The following is an 18,160-nucleotide window of genomic DNA, read 5'->3' on the forward strand; positions in this document are numbered from 1 at the left end:
TGGGGAACATCTCACTGGACACTTCCTGTCAATTTACGACGTCATCAATTTGCGAGCGCATGTTCGAATCTCTAGAAATGACGTCATAATAGAACAATGTTTTATCGTGAAATAAACAACGCTTCGTTTTTCTTTGTTCTTAGCAATTTATCGCGTAGCTATCGTATATTTGGCGTTATCAGGCAAACACGCTTTGGTCACACACAGTGGCTGAAGCCAATCAAGTTATTAACTTATAAACTACGGGTAATACGAACTCAAAGGAACCATTAATATTAGTTCGTTATAACCGTAGTTCGTTGTAAGCATATGTACACCATATATACAGCAAATAGACGGGACTAAAAATATTCGTTATATCAATCAGTTCGTTATAAGCGTGTTCGTTATAACCGTACTTAGTTGAAAGCATACGTACATCATATATATACAGTAAATATACGGGACCAAAAAGAGTACGTCATACCCGTCAGTTCGTTATAAGCGTGTTAGTTATAACCGTAGTTTTAGTGTGTTGTCTCCAAAGGCAGACAGTTGCCTGAATGATCAATGTGGTCAATCGGTGCATTTCATCGAGACGAAACAATGTTTCTTCGAGTTATTAACTTTCAACAATCATGACAATTAATTTTTCATGAACTTGAGATTGCATTGTATACATAATTTGGGTCTTAAAATCTGTTAAATTAGATTGGGACCGCGGAGGTGTGGCATGAAACTACATATGTGTTCAGTTTCACGGGTCAATAATATATACCAGTAAATAGTACAAAGACGCTGACTATAGACATGTTCTGGGCTTGTTTCCAATGTAAGACTTATCGAATATAAATTAACATTGATGAGATTTGAGGACTGATTTGGCTTTGAATTCATTTGGGTACGAATCTTGGTATCGACGTCGGTGTTACTAATGAAAGAGTTTGTGTTTTGTTTGTTTGTTTGTTTGATCGTTGTTTAACGCCGCACTCAGCAAAATTCCAGCTATATGGCGTTGGTCTGTAAATAATCGAGTCTGGACCAGACAATCCAGTAATCGACATCATACGCATCGATCCACGCAATTGGGATCGATGACATGCATCTATCAAGTCAGCGAGCCTGACCACCCGATTCCGTTAGTCGCCTCTTACGACAAGCATAGTCGCCTTTACAAACCTATGAATGTGTGTTGGTCTGTAGATGTGAGCTTCATGTACGTCACGGCGGTATGGAAATAATCATGAAATAAAGCATGAGCATCGATCCACGCAATCCCCGTGGGGACAGATAATCAGCCAACGACGACACACAATCAGCCAAAAGGAGCTAAAAGCCTTTATGATGGTCTTTGTCATAGGAGGATGTGTCCCTTGAAATCTGACAGATATCACAATGTAGCTTTCCTGGAGATTAATTGTCTGCCTTTGCATGTGTTTGTGACGGGGGCCACTGATTGGGAATGATGTCTTCACTTTTCTCGAAAACCTAGTATAATCACTATTTGATAGTTATTCATAGACACGTGCTCTTGATATAGTCGGAATCGTACAATGGCCGCTTGTATTTCTTATGATAATAGAGATGCTTTTGTTGCTGGTGTCGACAACACTGTGTAGCCTACATTTTTAGCTTTATACCAAAAGACTGTACTATGCAAGTTCGAAATGCCATTGGAAAACCTACGTTAGTTTTTATACAAACAAACATAGTTAATGATAAAGACCTGCATCACTTCGGGCCTTCCCCCCACATTAAACTGATACACCGTGATATAAATGGAATTCTGTAGAAAACGGTGTTAAACCGAACTCACTTACTCAAGATTTATAAACTGCCGGACAAAAGAAAATAAATTCGCCCATATTTTACGGCGGCTAACAAAACAAGAAATGGTTATTCGATGGTTACGTATTGGATACGGGAATCATATTAGTGTTTTGACCTAAATTCGCAGTGTTTCGGCGACGGTTTTCAGCCTATTAACGTTTGTAATTTTTTGTTCCAATCCAATTTTCAAGTGTATACTCCTTTGTCCGATCGTTGTTTATTCTTCTATCCTAGTGGTTAAAACGTTCGCGCATCACGCCGAAGACCCGGGTTCGATTCCCCACATGGGTACAATGTGTGAAGCCCATTCGCGGTGTCCCCCGCCGTGATATTGCTGGAATATTGCTGAAAGCGGCGTAAAAACCATACCCACTCAATCACTGCTATCCGAGATCCTTCCAAGTTTAATCTCCTCCCCTCTGCTCCTCTATTCTTCTGACACCACACAAAGTACAGTAAATCTGTATTGATTTTGTATACATGGATTGTCAAAGACCTGGTCGATTCCCTTTGATCGTTATTTTTCCAGTAGATCAGATAGGAGATGCTTAAAAAGCTTCTAATTGGAGCTGCATTACATGTCTCTAGATCTATAATATTGAATTGGTAATGAAACGTTTCGTAACTCATGAATGTGATGTTCTTAGATATACAATTTTGTTTCAATGAATAAATCTACATGGTCAAGTATCCAATCTTCATCCATTAACCAGAAAAAGTGTGTGCGTGCGTGCGTTGTTTTCGCTGCACTCAGCAATATTCCAGCTGTATGACGAAGGCCGGTCTGAACGAGTTTTTGGTTTGGTTTGTTGTTTAACGCCGCACTCAGCAATAATCCAGCTATATGACGGCGGTCTGTAAATAATCGAGTCTGGACCAGACAATCCAGTGATTGACATCAAACGCATCGATCTCTTTCGCTCAGTCAGATACCATAGAAAATTCACCGGTTTCGTAAAAATAGTATCTTACGAGAACGAGCGTAGTATTTAATTTATTATCCACACTTTGATGGACGAAAATAGCGTTTTCGTTACTGACTGGAAGCTGACCCGAACTCTGGTTGCGCATGAATAGTAAAATGCCCAAATATAGACATGCTAACGCAGTGGTAAATAGTTCCTGTTTTTTTGTGTATGAATAAGTGACAATACAGCTCATGTCATGATCAGGAAATAACAGTTTTAATTTGGAGAGAGCAAACTAACTGGAATATGTATGATGTGTGTACACTGAAAAAGAACAAGTAAAAAGTCAAACGTCACCTCCCATTTGAATCTCGGCCATGCCGGGGAGACGGTCACTCAGGCCGCTAGTACATTCAGCGGTTAGCCTTCTCATCATAGCTGTTGTCAGTGGACCTCGTTTCCAGCTTCTGGCGTTTCGGAGCATAGAAATCACTGTGGTCACCAAGGAAGTTAATGATTATCGTTCCTCCATATATAGGAGCAGAGAAAATGGAATTGACAAAGTCGCACCGAGTTTGCTTGGATTGTGCGGAGGTCACAACATTGGCGGAATGAGTTGTGCTTTCGAGTGAGTGAGTATGGTTTTACGCCGCTTTTAGCAATATTCCAGCAATATCACGGCGGGGGACACCAGAAATGGGCTTCACACATTGTAAGATGTGTTTTCGGGAAGGGCAAGGTCACCGCGAGTGTTGGAGCAGATCATGTTACTAATGTCACGATGTTGAACGCTGGAGATACAGTGAACTACGGTTATACCGAACACGCTTATAACGAACTGGTGGATATAACGAACTGGTTTTTAGGTCCCTGCCATTTGCTGTATCTCTGCTGTATATATGCTTATAACGAATTACGGTTATAACGAACTAGAATTTGTGGTCCCTTTGAGTTCGCTATAACCGTAGTTTACTGTACTGCTGTAGGTGTTCACACTTTGGGTGTTTTTGTGACCGGAAATTTGCATAACTTCAGTGCCCGGTACACCAATCTCACGGAGTGATTGAATCATGGTTTTCCTGGCCGAGTGATTTGTGACACGTTTTCAAGTGATTCCCGCTGAATTGGCTATTCTTTACACAAGTGAGCCAAGTTTATTTTTTTCAACTGGTCCACGTTTAAACCAAGGATGGTTAGGGGCAGGTGCTAATTTCGAGTTCGTGGTCAAACAGAACGGAGTATCTGGTGAACAAAAATCTACCGGGCGCAAACTACATTCCCCACCTCATCAAGTGATGAGGTTTTACACTTCGGAGACCAAGGGTCTTGTGTTATTCCACCATAGTGTGTTGAGAATGGAATCTGGATTATTAGGACCCAATTCGTTGGCATTGAAAATCCTGTTAATTTCACCATTGGATAGAATTTCGGCCCTATTTGGTAAGTGTCCTCGCCCTTCTCTTTTCAGAACTTGTTGCTTGGTTGAGCGAATTTCGCTAAGCTTTGAAAACTCACGATCCTGCGACAAGGACTTTTTAGAACCCCTTGATTTAGAAATATGTCATGCTTGACAGCTTGGGTGTCAAAGAGCTGGGTTCATAGTCCTGGCCGTTAGATATCTTTGTCAAGTTGGAAAAGCTACACAATACATCGCATAGTTCATTTTGGGGTATGGTTTCAACCGGTCTAATATCAGCGTTGGCGTTCATGAATTTCTACAAAATACTTATGTCATATTGAATTTTCCCCAGGTATTTTGATTTTGAGTTTCATGTATGAAATGGTCGATGTTTGAACAGTCATAATGATACACATTGTCACCTGGTAATCATAAAAAGGTCATCCTTAAATAATTCCTCATAGACACATTCTGGAACAGTGTCAAATGGGTTCAAAACTGATGTAGGGGCCGACGATACAGCCTCGGTGACCAAAGTAAGTCTTTGCCGTCCTACTTGCCTCATTTCAACATTTAGAGTGACATTGTAGGCGTTAAATGTTCCAAGTGGCTAAACAATAGATAGCACCCGTCCTCTGAACTTCTCCGTCAGTTAACGCGAAAAGTGGTAGCCATATGCATCTTTCGATCTACACTAATATTTTAGCAGACGATCGTGCGGTAGATGTTGGTTTCGTGTAGTATATTTGTTACCAAATGCAAAATGTTTCAAATTAGCCAAACAAAACACCATTTATCAGGGCTAGAAACTAACAGTTTTTGTCCACTAGTCCTTATAATGACAACATATAGCAAAACCCTTAAAATGGGACAATTTCTACTAGTCCTTAGGATACTTTTACTATTGGGCAGTTTTGTAAGGACTACAGGACTTGTGCCAATTTCTTACGCTGCATTTATTGTCATGACATGTATTCAAATTGATTGTGATTGTTTGTAAATGTCTCGAGAGTCCTATAGTTCTGCTTCGTAGTAGAAATAGTAGTAAAGATTTATAAAAGTGAATGACGTCTCGTGATTGTTAATAAATGAAAAAAGTAGTTCCGTTGTAATCAAAACGAATAAAATGAGGTCAACATTGTACGACACATGTGTTACGTACGAATTTAGTACACTCTCCTTCTCAGAGTTCCATGCGACCAGTATAGTACCTCTGCCACAGGCCAGCGTCATGTGACGATTCGTCACATCTTACACAGTCCATTCAAGATATTGCATATGTTTTTCATCTGTTTCATTTTTTGACAAGTCTACATATCTATATAAACATATGCGCCCTCAAATACCTGTATTAGTCCCTTCTATTCTGATTTCTGAAAAAGTGCGTTTGTTTACAAACAAGAGAAAAGTCCGGTCACGTGATATGCAAATGAACCTGTGGCAGTGGTGTTATGCTAAATCACCGCTGCGCCGGAGTGTGGATTTAGTATCTCACCACCTGTAGCCTCATCACGTGGGTAATAAGATGCCATATTACTCATTGTTGAGAAAACGTTATGATGTCATCAATTGTTCAAAGTGAGTGAGTGAATGAGTGAGTATGGTTTTACGCCGCTTTTAGCAATATTCCAGCAATATCACGGCGGGGGACACCAGAAATGGGCTTCACACATTGTACCCATGTCGGGAATCGAACCCGGGTCTTCGGCGTGACGAGCGAACGCTTTAACCACTAGGCTACCCGACCGCCCCCAATTTTTCACAAGAAAACATTTGACGTGTTAAGTCAACACGGCGGGAAACTATTTGTTAATCAGATTAAATTTACAATAATTAAATTTTCGTTGTTTTCACTGAATCTTTTGCATTCCGATTAGCTGAATTGGTCACCTGTTATTGCATTCATTTCCAAATAAATGTAAAAAATAAAGCCACGCCCACCGAGGCGGACTACTTATATTACTACGGAATTCCGGGGAATCCCAATATTACCTTCCTGCTCACGTGTATCGTCATGCACAGGACATTTAGCGAAACCCATTCATATTCATTGTCCAAACAACCCTTTGAGACCGAAGGCCGAAAGTATCCTTAACAGGCTCTTCGGAGCAGTTAACGGAAACTAGCCTTAACAGGGTTTTCAGGACCTTCTGTGTAATCTAGCCTTAACAGGTTCTTCAGGGTAGCCCATGGAAACTATCCTAAACAGGTTTAAGAGCAGTCAACGGAAACTAGCCTTAACAGGGTTTTCAGGACCTTCTGTGGAATCTAGCCTTAACAGGTTCTTCGGGGTAGCCCATGGAAACTATCCTAAACAGGTTTAAGAGCAGTCAACGGAAACTAGCCTTAACAGGGTTTTCAGGACCTTCTGTGGAATCTAGCCTTAACAGGTTCTTCGGGGTAGCCCATGGAAACTATCCTAAACAGGTTTAAGAGCAGTCAACGGAAACTGGCCTTAACAGGGTTTTCAGGACCTTCTGTGGAATCTAGCCTAAACAGGTTCTTCAGGGTAGCCCATGGAAACTATCCTAAACAGGTTTCAGAGCAGTCAACGGAAACTAGCCTTAACGGGGTTTTCAGGACCTTCTGTGGAATCTAGCCTAAACATGTTCTTCGGGGTAGCCCATGGAAACTATCCTAAACAGGTTTAAGAGCAGTCAACGGAAACTGGCCTTAACGGGGTTTTCAGGACCTTCTGTGGAATCTAGCCTAAACAGGTTCTTCGGGGTAGCCCATGGAAACTATCCTAAACAGGTTTAAGAGCAGTCAACGGAAACTAGCCTTAACAGGGTTTTCAGGACCTTCTGTGGAATCTAGCCTTAACAGGTTCTTCGGGGTAGCCCATGGAAACTATCCTAAACAGGTTTAAGAGCAGTCAACGGAAACTGGCCTTAACAGGGTTTTCAGGACCTTCTGTGGAATCTAGCCTAAACAGGTTCTTCAGGGTAGCCCATGGAAACTATCCTAAACAGGTTTCAGAGCAGTCAACGGAAACTAGCCTTAACGGGGTTTTCAGGACCTTCTGTGGAATCTAGCCTAAACATGTTCTTCGGGGTAGCCCATGGAAACTATCCTAAACAGGTTTAAGAGCAGTCAACGGAAACTAGCCTTAACGGGGTTTTAAGGACCTTCTGTGGAATCTAGCCTAAACAGGTTCTTCAGGGTAGCCCATGGAAACTATCCTAAACAGGTTTAAGAGCAGTCAACGGAAACTAGCCTTAACAGGGTTTTTCAGGACCTTCTGTGGAATCTAGCCTAAACAGGTTCTTCAGGGTAGCCCATGGAAACTATCCTAAACAGGTTTAAGAGCAGTCAACGGAAACTAGCCTTAACAGGGTTTTCAGGACCTTCTGTGGAATCTAGCCTAAACATGTTCTTCGGGGTAGCCCATGGAAACTATCCTAAACAGGTTTAAGAGCAGTCAACGGAAACTGGCCTTAACGGGGTTTTCAGGACCTTCTGTGGAATCTAGCCTAAACAGGTTCTTCGGGGTAGCCCATGGAAACTATCCTAAACAGGTTTAAGAGCAGTCAACGGAAACTAGCCTTAACAGGGTTTTCAGGACCTTCTGTGGAATCTAGCCTAAACAGGTTCTTCAGGGTAGCCCATGGAAACTATCCTAAACAGGTTTAAGAGCAGTCAACGGAAACTGGCCTAAACAGGGTCTTCGGGTCAGTCGTTTTGTTATGTTACATCAGATATCAGTGAAATCAGAGTATATAATTTGAAAGCGACCATGAGTAATACCCTGGGTCTTTAGTGTTCCAAACGAACGCTTTTACCACTAGGCTACATCGACGCCCTTAGAAACAAGCAGAACACATTCCAGTAGTTAAAGCACGAATTAATTTATTGAACTTTAACACGCAAGTTAGAAACTTGAAAGAAGATTGACAAGGGGAAGACGAACGTTGACTGCAGCTCTTAGTTCTTCAAAAGACAAGACAGAAGCGACACGTCTTCGTCTGGAAATGCTTCCTGAAAGTGAATCAAGATAATCAACTAAAGACATCGTCGCTTCAAATACACTGTCGTATTAAATATTCAAGGAAAAAATATAATGAAACACATTTCACGAGGAGGATAATTTAAAAAAATGTTTTCGACCTAAATGTATATAAATTATATATTATATGATTACAGAAATACAAAGAGGTATAGAGTGAGGGTAATGGATGGATAATAAAAAAGGGAGGTCTATCATGACCATCAACAGAAGATACTGTCGGTGTACTGTTACCGTGCAAACAACCAGAAGGGGGAAGGGGTGTGTAGTCCAAAACCACGAACGTTTGAAATGACTTGATAAATAATAGGTCGAGCACCCTTGATTGGTCAAATATTCGTTTTTAAAGCGTGGCATGGTTCGAATCAATCTCCCAATGACAACTTGTGGGAGTCTTGTCCACTCCTCTTGTTCGGCTGACGTAGTGGGTAGCCTTTGACGTTAGCGTCAGGTCTCTCGATCATGTCCCAGAGGTGCTCTGAGGGGAAAAGGTGAGGACTCATGGCTGGCCATATGATGGCTAGTGATGTTTTGCTGCTGGATGTAAACAGTTACGACACGTGCACAGTAGACACGCGCGTAAATATTGAAAGACAAAACGTTGACAAGCATGGCGCGCAAACGGCACACAAATATTAGCGCCAGTATGTTGTACTTTCCAGTGACCCTTACATGGATAAAATGCAGTGGCGTTTTGGCAGTCATAGTGATCTCACCCCATATCATTACAGACCTACCCCAAAATATGTCATGTTGGCTCAGTTGACCTTCACATAACGTGCATTAGGATGCATCCATACCAGTCCTTGCCTATCCCAAATATTCAGAATGAATCTGGACTCATCTAAGAACCTTACACGAGACCATTGGCGATTACCCCAGATTCTACGTTCTAACGGTAGTACAACACACGGTCGCCGAGCGCACAAATTTCAAATAGTCTGGTCTTGAACTTGAACTCCGGTTGCCTAGCGCAAGTGAACAGCGATTGACTCAGGTCAAAGTCGAAGGTGTCGCAAGTCGCAAGTCTTTGTGGTCCTTGGTAGGTAGGCTGGTTGATTTGTTGTTTAACGCCGCACGCAGCAATATTCCAGCCATATGACGGCGGTCTGTAAATAATCGAGTCTGAACCAGACAATCCAGTGAATTTATATCATGAGCATCGATCCACGCAATTGGGATCAATGACATGCATCAACCAAGTCAGCGAGTGTGACCACCCGATCCCGTTAGTCGCCTCTTACGACAAGCATAGTCGCCTGTTACAGCAAGCATGGGTTGCTGAAGACCTATTCTACCTCGCATCTTCACGGGTATTGTGGTGAGGTGAGGTGAAATGGGGTTTAACGTCGCGTCGAAGATTATTGCACTTATATAGCGACGTGCATGCACGTGTATATGTGTGTGTGTGCGTGTGTGTGGCTGCTTGTACCAGTCCGGACTGATGCCGGTTTATAGTGCTAGCTCACTGAGATACCATGTCGCAGTTTCGCAGTGAATACCCCACTCAGACGCAGTATTCTACCCCGGATCTTCACGGTCTGTACGATCCACGCCGTCGGGGTACATTGACATGCCACAGAGGTGAGGTGAGGTGAAATTGGTTTTAACGTTGCGTCCAAGATTATTGCACTTATATAGCGACGTGCATGCACGTGTATGTGTGTGTGTAGCTGCTTGTACTAGTCCGGACTGATGCCGATTTATAGTGCTAGCTCACTGAGATACCATGCCGCAGTTTTACATGAATACCCCATTTAGACACAGTATACTGACTCCGAGCCGACCAGTCCTTGTTTTAGCCCCTTAATGTCGAGCGCCAGACAGGGTAACAACAAGTACAATCTTTTAACGTCTTTTTGTATGACGCGGCCGGGGATCGAACCCCGGACCTTCCGCTCTCCGGGCGGACGCTCTACCACTAGACAACGGAGGCGGTCGACATGCCACAGAGCTTGACCACCCATTAAGTCGCCTCTTACAACCAGCAGAGTTTGATAGGTACCAGTTCTGACCCGGAATATCCGTGGCTACATATAAAATAAACCCTAGGGATGTCAGCTTTGTTTGTTTATCATGATAGTAATTTGAACTACCCATACGATTTCACAAATGAAGTCTTATTTCTAATTAACTGAATAGAAATTTGCAGAGTGAACTTTATAAAGAACGTATATTTTGACAAGTCAAAGCCAAATCAGTCATGACGTAGCCAATTACCTGCCTGAAAATACTGGAACTTTGTTTTGTGTACTTTGGTCAAACTGGTAAAATATATTGCCTTAGTTGACAAGAATCGATGTTAGACTAAAAAAAAAACAATTAAAAAGCTGTGAGGTAATTAAATAAATGATTAAATCCGGTAGCTGTCTCTTCCTATACAACAACTTGTGATATAAGAAATGCAGTTTTTACACGCCGCAACAACATTCGTGATAAATCAGAAGCATTGTCAGCATTAGAAAGAAATAGATTAGTTTAACAAATTTAACACATCAAATGATTATGAGTATTTATATACTAGTACATTCTCTCACGAGCTGGATGGAATGAAGATTAAAGGAATGCCTACTTAATCGTTACCGACTTCTTAATCCATGTTGACAATGTGTTTGGAGGGTCAACAAAGTCTTTGGCAATTTGTGATTTAGTTGTATAACACTGCTCAGCTGTGGCCACTGCTTCATGCTTAATCTCAATCGATTTTACTGTTATTTTATGTTTTTCGGGTGTAGGAACAGCTGGTCCAGTTATCTTCCCGGAGATACCAGGCCCTTCACGAGACTGCTGTCATGTTGCTAACCGCACCGATTCATTTCGGTATCTATCCGCTATTTTATAACACAAGTGAAACAAATAAATGTTTAGCCTTGTAAACTAAAGTGTGATGATAGATGAGTCGTGCCGATATCGTCTTATCAGAGTAAATCTGCGCTGGAAGCACATGTTTGGGACTGGAATATAATTTCGAGACTACCGAAAATTCGACACATCTGACGTTAAATAATAATGATTAAGGAAGGAATACGCAGGGACCAAGCCTTTTTCGAGACAACCGTAAGTTTGACATATCAGAGTTCGCCACAATGGTGTTTGACTGTATGAAACTCTATCAAACACACGGAAGAGACCGTTAAAAACCCAAACAATCTTTAACAAGTTAAAAGGTTTTGGCACAGCGTAAGAGTTTTGGCAAAGTTTTTGCAACAGGGATATGAGTCCCGTAAAGATCCGGGTTAGAATTGGCCTGCAGCAACCTATGCTTGTCGTAAGAAGCCACTAACGGGATCGGGTGGTCAGGCTCGTAGACTTGGTTGATGTATCCCACTTACGTGGATCGATGCTCATGAATTGTCTGGCCCAGGCTCGATTTTCTACAGACCGCCGTGATAAACTGGAATACTGCTTAGAGCAGCGTTGAACAACAAACAAACTCAAGAAACGTTCTGCCAATGAGAAATGAGATAAAAAGGTTGCGAGAACTCATCAAATATGAGAAGTCTCTTGAGACGACTTCGTGCATCGTGCGTAAATCGTAGCACGTAGCTCAAGAAGTTTAGAGTTGACACGGGACAAAGCTCATTGAAATGACGCAGAGTTGATAAGAGTTATCAAGGATGGCTTAGAAATGCCAATGCATAAGTTCGTAGCTAATTAGGATGTTAATAAACTGGCGGTCAATAGAAAATTAACACTTGTAAATTAGATTTGACCAAAGTAATTCAAAACGTTAATAGGCAAAATAAGTAATGAAAATATTATTTTTGTCGCCGCTGAAAACAGTCTCCTAAAAACTGCAAACTTAAGGTCCAAAACACAACTATGAAACCCGCATCAAATAACCGTTTCTTGTTATTCATTTTTAGCCACCATCAAACATGGGTGTAAACTTTCTTTTGTCCGGCAGTTTAGTATTCTTGTTTTGGGGGATTAGCGTGCTGAGAATTAGATAGGAAAACATCAAGAAAAGATGCTTTGACAAAAAATGGCCTTGAGTGGGAAAGAAAATAGATTTCGTTGACCAGTCAGTTCTTCCGTCTCTAACAAAACTCCCTGAATAATAGATTGTGTAGTACGCCATCTAACCCTGTCGGTGTCAACAGATATATTGGGAGAATGCTTTACAAATTAGAGTTAGAAGCGTTGACCATTCAAGCGAAGGACCACAGAGCAGTTAACAATGTCGACAATCGAGTAGCATGATTTTAACAGGTGTTGTTGCTAGTTTGGCAAAGGCGTTTTGTTTACTTGTTTACCATGGGAGCAACTGCTCACGCATTATTACGGATGAATGTGTCCATTTGCAGAATGATGTATTATTCAGTAAGAGCTATTTGTTTGTAGGTTATGTGAAGGTGCTAAAACGCTTGTGTTGTTAATGGTCAGCTATCTATTCTATGGTGTTTGCTTGTTAGGATTTGGCTTCTAATCAGCTAAATCTCCTTTGGTGTCAACACATGGCTATTTTGTCCAATTCTCTTGACAAAGGGTGCGTTTTGTGAAGAGGTCAACGGGTACGCACTTCCATTAACGTTCCTCAACAAACGTAAAATTTTATAAAGAAGGGCTTTGTACTTCCTCGTCCTATTGGAAATCTATTTAACTATTTATTTATTATTTTGTTGTTTAACGCTACATTGAGCATTATAGCTCCATGGTGGTGGTCTGTTAAACGTCGAGTCCGTACAAGACAATCCAGTTAGTGACATCCTCAGGATCGATTTACGCAATTGGGTTACGATGACATGCATCGACAAAGTCAACGAGTCTGAACACCAGGACCCACTTGCACAAAGCGATCTTAGCGCTAAGATGATCGTAACCCCTATACTTTAACATAGGCTTACGATAGTCTTAGCGCTAAGATCGTTTTGTGCAAGTGGGTCCTAATCCCGTTAGTTGCCTCTTTCAACAAGCATAGTCGCCTCTAGACTAACATCTAGTCTCTGAAATGAACATATCGTACATAAAAAAAACCAGTTGTTCAGTTATCTTAATAAAAATATAATAAAAAGGAGCCCAGTGACTCTCTTCCTGATACTGCAGTGATCTAGACTTGCCAAACATTATAGACTTGAATGGGCTGTATTTGATATATATTTGTATCAGGGTCTGTAAGACAGACTAAGTCGCCTCTTTCAACAAGCATAGTCGACTCTTACAATAGTCGATTTGGTGTGGGGCAACTATGTCTAGTCAAACCCGCTTATCGGCACTGTTTCCAGTCCGGTTTTATACATATCCTGAAAAGGAATCTTTGTTTCGAGTAAACTCCAATGCAGATCGCAGAAAGTATTTGAAAATCAAGTCATCTACCTGCCGTAGCTCTTCTACCACATCGCTCTGTCCTGTTTACAGCTGGTGCCTGTCACGGTCCATAAGACAATTTTGACCAGATTGTAAATTTTTCAAAGGAATTTAATATGTTTGTGACACAACTTAATCCCTCTAATACTGGCAAGACACCAGGGTGCGCTGTTGCTCAAAGCGTTCTTAGCGCCAAGTTGATCGTAACTCCCATACATTAACATAGACTTACGGCAGTCGTAGCGCTAACGTTGTTTTGTGCAACGGCACCAGATCTGTTTGAGTCTAGTTATGTGGTACTGTCTTGTGCCTAGCTCGGCTACAGGTGAGGAATTCAGGTGCTGACTACCGGTCACTGACCTGCTGACAGTTTGATTACAAAACAAGGTCCTTCCTTTTGCACTGGAGTAGTGTTCAGTGAGTGTAGATGTCCCTAACAGCTCCCGGGAAAGCGGACTTACGACCAGTTACGACCGGAGTTCCACAAGGGTCAGTTCTAGGACCGCTGCTGTTCTTAATCTTCATAAACGACTTTGGAGACGATATTGATAGTAATATAAGATTGTTTGCCGATGACACATCCCTATATGTCGTGGTAAATGATCCACACACAGCAGTACATTGTCTGAATAACGATCCTCTTGAGCAGAAAACTGGCAGGTCGTTTTAACCCTAATAAAACAGAATCTATTCAATTTTCACGGAAGATTCTTCCTCATGTAAAACCATTTTTTAAAATGAGTAACACTGCATTTCAGGAAGTTCATACCCGTGAAGATCCAGGTTAGAATTGATCTTCAGCAACCCTTGGTTATCTATGGCGACTAACGGGATCGGGTTGTCAAGCTTGCTGACTTGGTTGATGCATGCATTGCGTAGATCTGGGCTCGTGATGTCATCCCTGGATTGTCTGACCCAGTTTCGAATATTTACAGACCGCCGCTATAAAGCTGGTATATTGTGAATGCGGCGTAAAACAACAAACAAAAAACCTATACTTATATTACCGTATTCGACGTAATAGGCGCCAAGGGCGTTCTCAAAATTAGAAATAGAGGGCTCTTATTAGAATTTAATTTTTGTGAAAAAATAGTTGAAATATCGTAATTGTTGTGGTTTATGCTGACAGCCTGAAATGATACAAAAGAATAGTATGTGCGTATTATACACGACAGATATTTAATATTTCCAGAATTTAATTGCCCATAATTAAGGGTGCATATAACACACGAGTATGAATTATACACGAATAAATAAGTCTCGTGTACATTGAGTATTCGGAATGGGTACTAATTAGGGTTGTTCACTAGCCAATATATCAGCAAATATCGCCGTGGGCGCTTATTAGAGTGGGGGCGCTTATTACGTCGAATACGGTGAACAACATTTGACATCTTTGAATTTGATTTACAATTAATATAATCCATAACCGGGTGACCTTTATCCCAGAACACTGAAAAATCAGATTTGTTTGCGTGTGCAAAAGTAAGACAGCTGTCCAAATAAATCGAATGAAACCTTTACTTCCAATTTAAATAGGCTGAAAACCGTCGCCGAAACACTGCGAATCTAGGTCAAAACACTATGATTCCCGTATCCAATACGTAACCATCGAATAACCATTTCTTGTTTGTTTCATTTTTAGCCGCCCTAAAATATGGGCGTTTTTATTCTCTTTGGTCTACAGTTTATAAATCTTGAGTGAGTGAATTGGGTTTAACACCGTTTTCTACAGAATTCCATTTATATAACGGCGTAAATCGAATGAAACCTTTACTTCCAATTTGAGTGAGTGACCATGGTTTTGCGCCGGTTTTAGGGGGTGGACACACCAGAAATGGACTTCACACATTGTACCGATATGGGGAATCGAACCCGTGGCTTCGGCGTGACGGGCGAACGCTTAAACTACTAGGCTACCCAATCGGCCTGCTTCCAATTTGAAAAATCTACTCGGAAACACGCGCAGTAGGTTGGTTACATTTCTGAGGACAGTCGACACAATCGCCTAAAGAAAGTATAAATTCAATTTAGAAAGTGAGTGTGTTGGCTTGAACAATATTACAGTTATATCTCAACTCCGACGAAACGCTCAGGTTTCACGGTGCTGGCAAATCAAGGATCAAAATCGTAGCGAAACTGATTATCATATCTGGATCCTGTAACGGTGAAGGGACGCAACTCAAAAATGCAACTTGCAACGTAATAGACATCTGACCCACCCTGCCTCTGAACAGAAGATAGTCTGGTCCTGACTCGATTATTTACAGACCGCCGTCATACAGTTGGAATACTGATGTGTGCAGGGGTAAACAACAAACAAACAGTACAAACGTTCTGCCATCAAAACACCATCTGAACCGGAATAAACAACTGAAATTGATGCCCATTTAAGAGAAAAAGAAAAGAGACGAACGAGGAGAAACGCAAAGGGGGCCTTCGTCTCCCCCTGTCGTTCAAAAGTAAGAGTTACTTAAGTGAGTAATTCAAGTTACTGTATTCAGTGGAGTAACAGTTACTGTGATAAAAGAATAGAGAGTGGCGTTAAAAAGATAAACAGACAAACATACAAACAAAACGTAACAGAGAAGGACAAGACGTAATGTACGTTGTGAGGCATCGAGATATAGCAACATGACATGGGCCTCGTTGCACCAAGCGATCTTAGCGCTACGATTATCGTAAGTCTATGTTAAAGCTAAGATTGCTTTGGGGCCATGGCTTTTCGATAGAGCCTGATTAACTTACCTGTTCACACATCAGAGTTGACCTGAAGTTCGTGTGCGATCTGAACTTGGTGAGCTGGTCTTCGATATTATTTCTCAGCCTCCTCATCCTCTCGCCATACCGATCATACACCATGTCAGCCACGACCCAGGACCAGTGGAAGGGGGTGATAGCGTCTGCAAGTAAAGGGGACATGGTTTAATAGCCTGAATTACAGAACCTGAAACAATATATCCAATACAGCCTAAACAAGCAGCCCAACTATAACAACTGGCAAGTGTACAGTTTCTGACAAGGTGAGGTGAGGTGAAATTGGGTTTAACGTCGCGTCCAAGATTATTGCACTTATATAGCGACGTGCATGCACGTGTGTGTGTTTGTGTGTGTGAGGCTGCTTGTACTAGTCCGGACTGATGCCGATTTATAGTGCTAGCCCACTGAGATACCATGCCGCAGTTTAACATGAATACCCCACTCAGACACAGTATACTGACTCCGAGCCGACCAGTCCTTGTTTTAGCCCCTTAATGCCGAGCGCCAGACAGGGTAACAACAAGTACCATCTTTTAACGCCTTTTTGGTATGACGCGGCCGGGGATCGAACCCCGGACCTTCCGCTCTCCGGGCGGACACAGTTTCTGACAATGAAGACTGGATGTTAGTGTGGCCGATGTAGTTTTTGTATATATTTGTTTTAATTTCATTTTAGGTTTTTACGTATATTTATTATATATAACTAGTTGTCCGTTACAGTCAGCTATAACAAAGTGTATCTGACCTGTCTTACCAACTAACTGCCCCATGGCCAGAAGCTTCATTTGCTGATTGGCCAAGCTAACACCTATTGTTAAACTGCATGCTTTGATTACACTGCATACTCTCTCAGCACATAAACTGACAGAACTGCTCAGACCAGCAAGGGGCGGTCGGGTTGCCTAGTGGTTAAAGCGTTCGCTCGTCACGCCGAAGACCCGGGTTCGATTCCCGACATGGGTACAATGTGTGAAGCCCATTTCTGGTGTCCCCCGCCGTGATATTGCTGGAATATTGCTAAAAGCGGCGTTAAACCATACTCACTCACTCAGACCAGCAAAGGATAAAGAGACAATATTAAATCAGGTGAGTTAAATGGTTATAATCTCTATCTTGTGTTGTATTTAAATAATACAGTATGTTCAAAGTGTTATATGAAGTAAACTAAATGTATGTAATCTAACATAAATGTTGATTATGTCTAAATATTTAAATCTGCATAAGATAAGCTAAACACCCATACTTTATCACTAAAATGTATTCTATCACTTCAATGAAATATGTGTGAAAGTGTTTTACCTCAAGAGTGTTTTAATAAGCTTTGTAATGTAGAGATTCAGATGTGATACAATGCAAATCATTGTAAATAAAATGTGTGTATTACTTTGTTCAATATATTAAATGTTAAATAGTGTTTTAGTCTATGTATTGTTTATTCAGATAATCTATGGTGTTGCCATACGTGTGGCAGTTGGGATCCACACCCTTGTATCACCCACAGGGTATGCATTGTGTTATTTATATTTGTCTAAGACTTACAATGTAATCTAATTGTGATGACCACATTTTATGTAAGATCATATCATTAATTTCTGTCTTAAAGTATTGTATATGTTTATGCAGAATGTGTAAGCGTTATGCATTTATATTATGTATATATATTTTGTATATATTATAGTCAAATGAAAGTCAAGGAGTTATCTCCCTTGAATGTCGGTATTGTTGATCATGTACATACTGTATATGTTCTAGTATAATCGTTTAAGGTTCAGTCTATCTTGTGTTTAATGGATGACTAATATATGTAAATAATTACTTATAATAAGCCTATGCTATGTATCTAGCATTAATGATAATGTTTTACTTAGTATTTATTGTGTTATTATGTGTTTCAGGGTGTATGATATATAGATCCTTGATCACACTCAACGCATCGCAATAAAGACCTCAACCCCGTAGTATGTGTTTGTT

At 41.1% G+C, this 18,160-nt stretch overlaps 1 protein-coding gene and 1 long non-coding RNA gene across 7 annotated transcripts in view; one reads left to right on the forward strand and one right to left on the reverse strand.

Moving 5' to 3' along the window:
* Positions 1-7,948: 7,948 nt before the first annotated feature.
* LOC124111500 overlaps positions 7,949-18,160 on the reverse strand; it is a 45,081-nt gene continuing 34,869 nt past the window's right edge. For all 5 annotated transcript variants that reach the window (XM_046471227.2, XM_046471224.2, XM_046471226.2 and 2 more), the window contains 2 exons: positions 16,178-16,332; positions 7,949-8,094 (listed from right to left, as the gene is read on the reverse strand). In XM_046471227.2, coding sequence (XP_046327183.1) covers positions 8,041-8,094; positions 16,178-16,332 — 209 coding nt within the window. In that variant the 3' untranslated portion in view covers positions 7,949-8,040. The remainder of the gene's footprint in view (positions 8,095-16,177; positions 16,333-18,160) is intronic.
* LOC125382917 lies at positions 17,237-18,147 on the forward strand. 2 transcript variants are annotated; one of them, XR_007222574.1, is made up of 3 exons: positions 17,237-17,275; positions 17,630-17,691; positions 18,085-18,147. It is a non-coding gene; the product is annotated as an uncharacterized LOC125382917 (long non-coding RNA). The 2 variants fall into 2 exon arrangements; XR_007222573.1 differs by lacking the exon at positions 17,237-17,275 and having other exon boundaries at positions 17,284-17,691.

This window comes from Haliotis rufescens, unplaced genomic scaffold (genome assembly GCF_023055435.1).
Source record: "Haliotis rufescens isolate VD_foot unplaced genomic scaffold, xgHalRufe1.0.p SCAF_21, whole genome shotgun sequence".
In the NCBI taxonomy this organism is placed as follows: domain Eukaryota; kingdom Metazoa; phylum Mollusca; class Gastropoda; order Lepetellida; family Haliotidae; genus Haliotis; species Haliotis rufescens.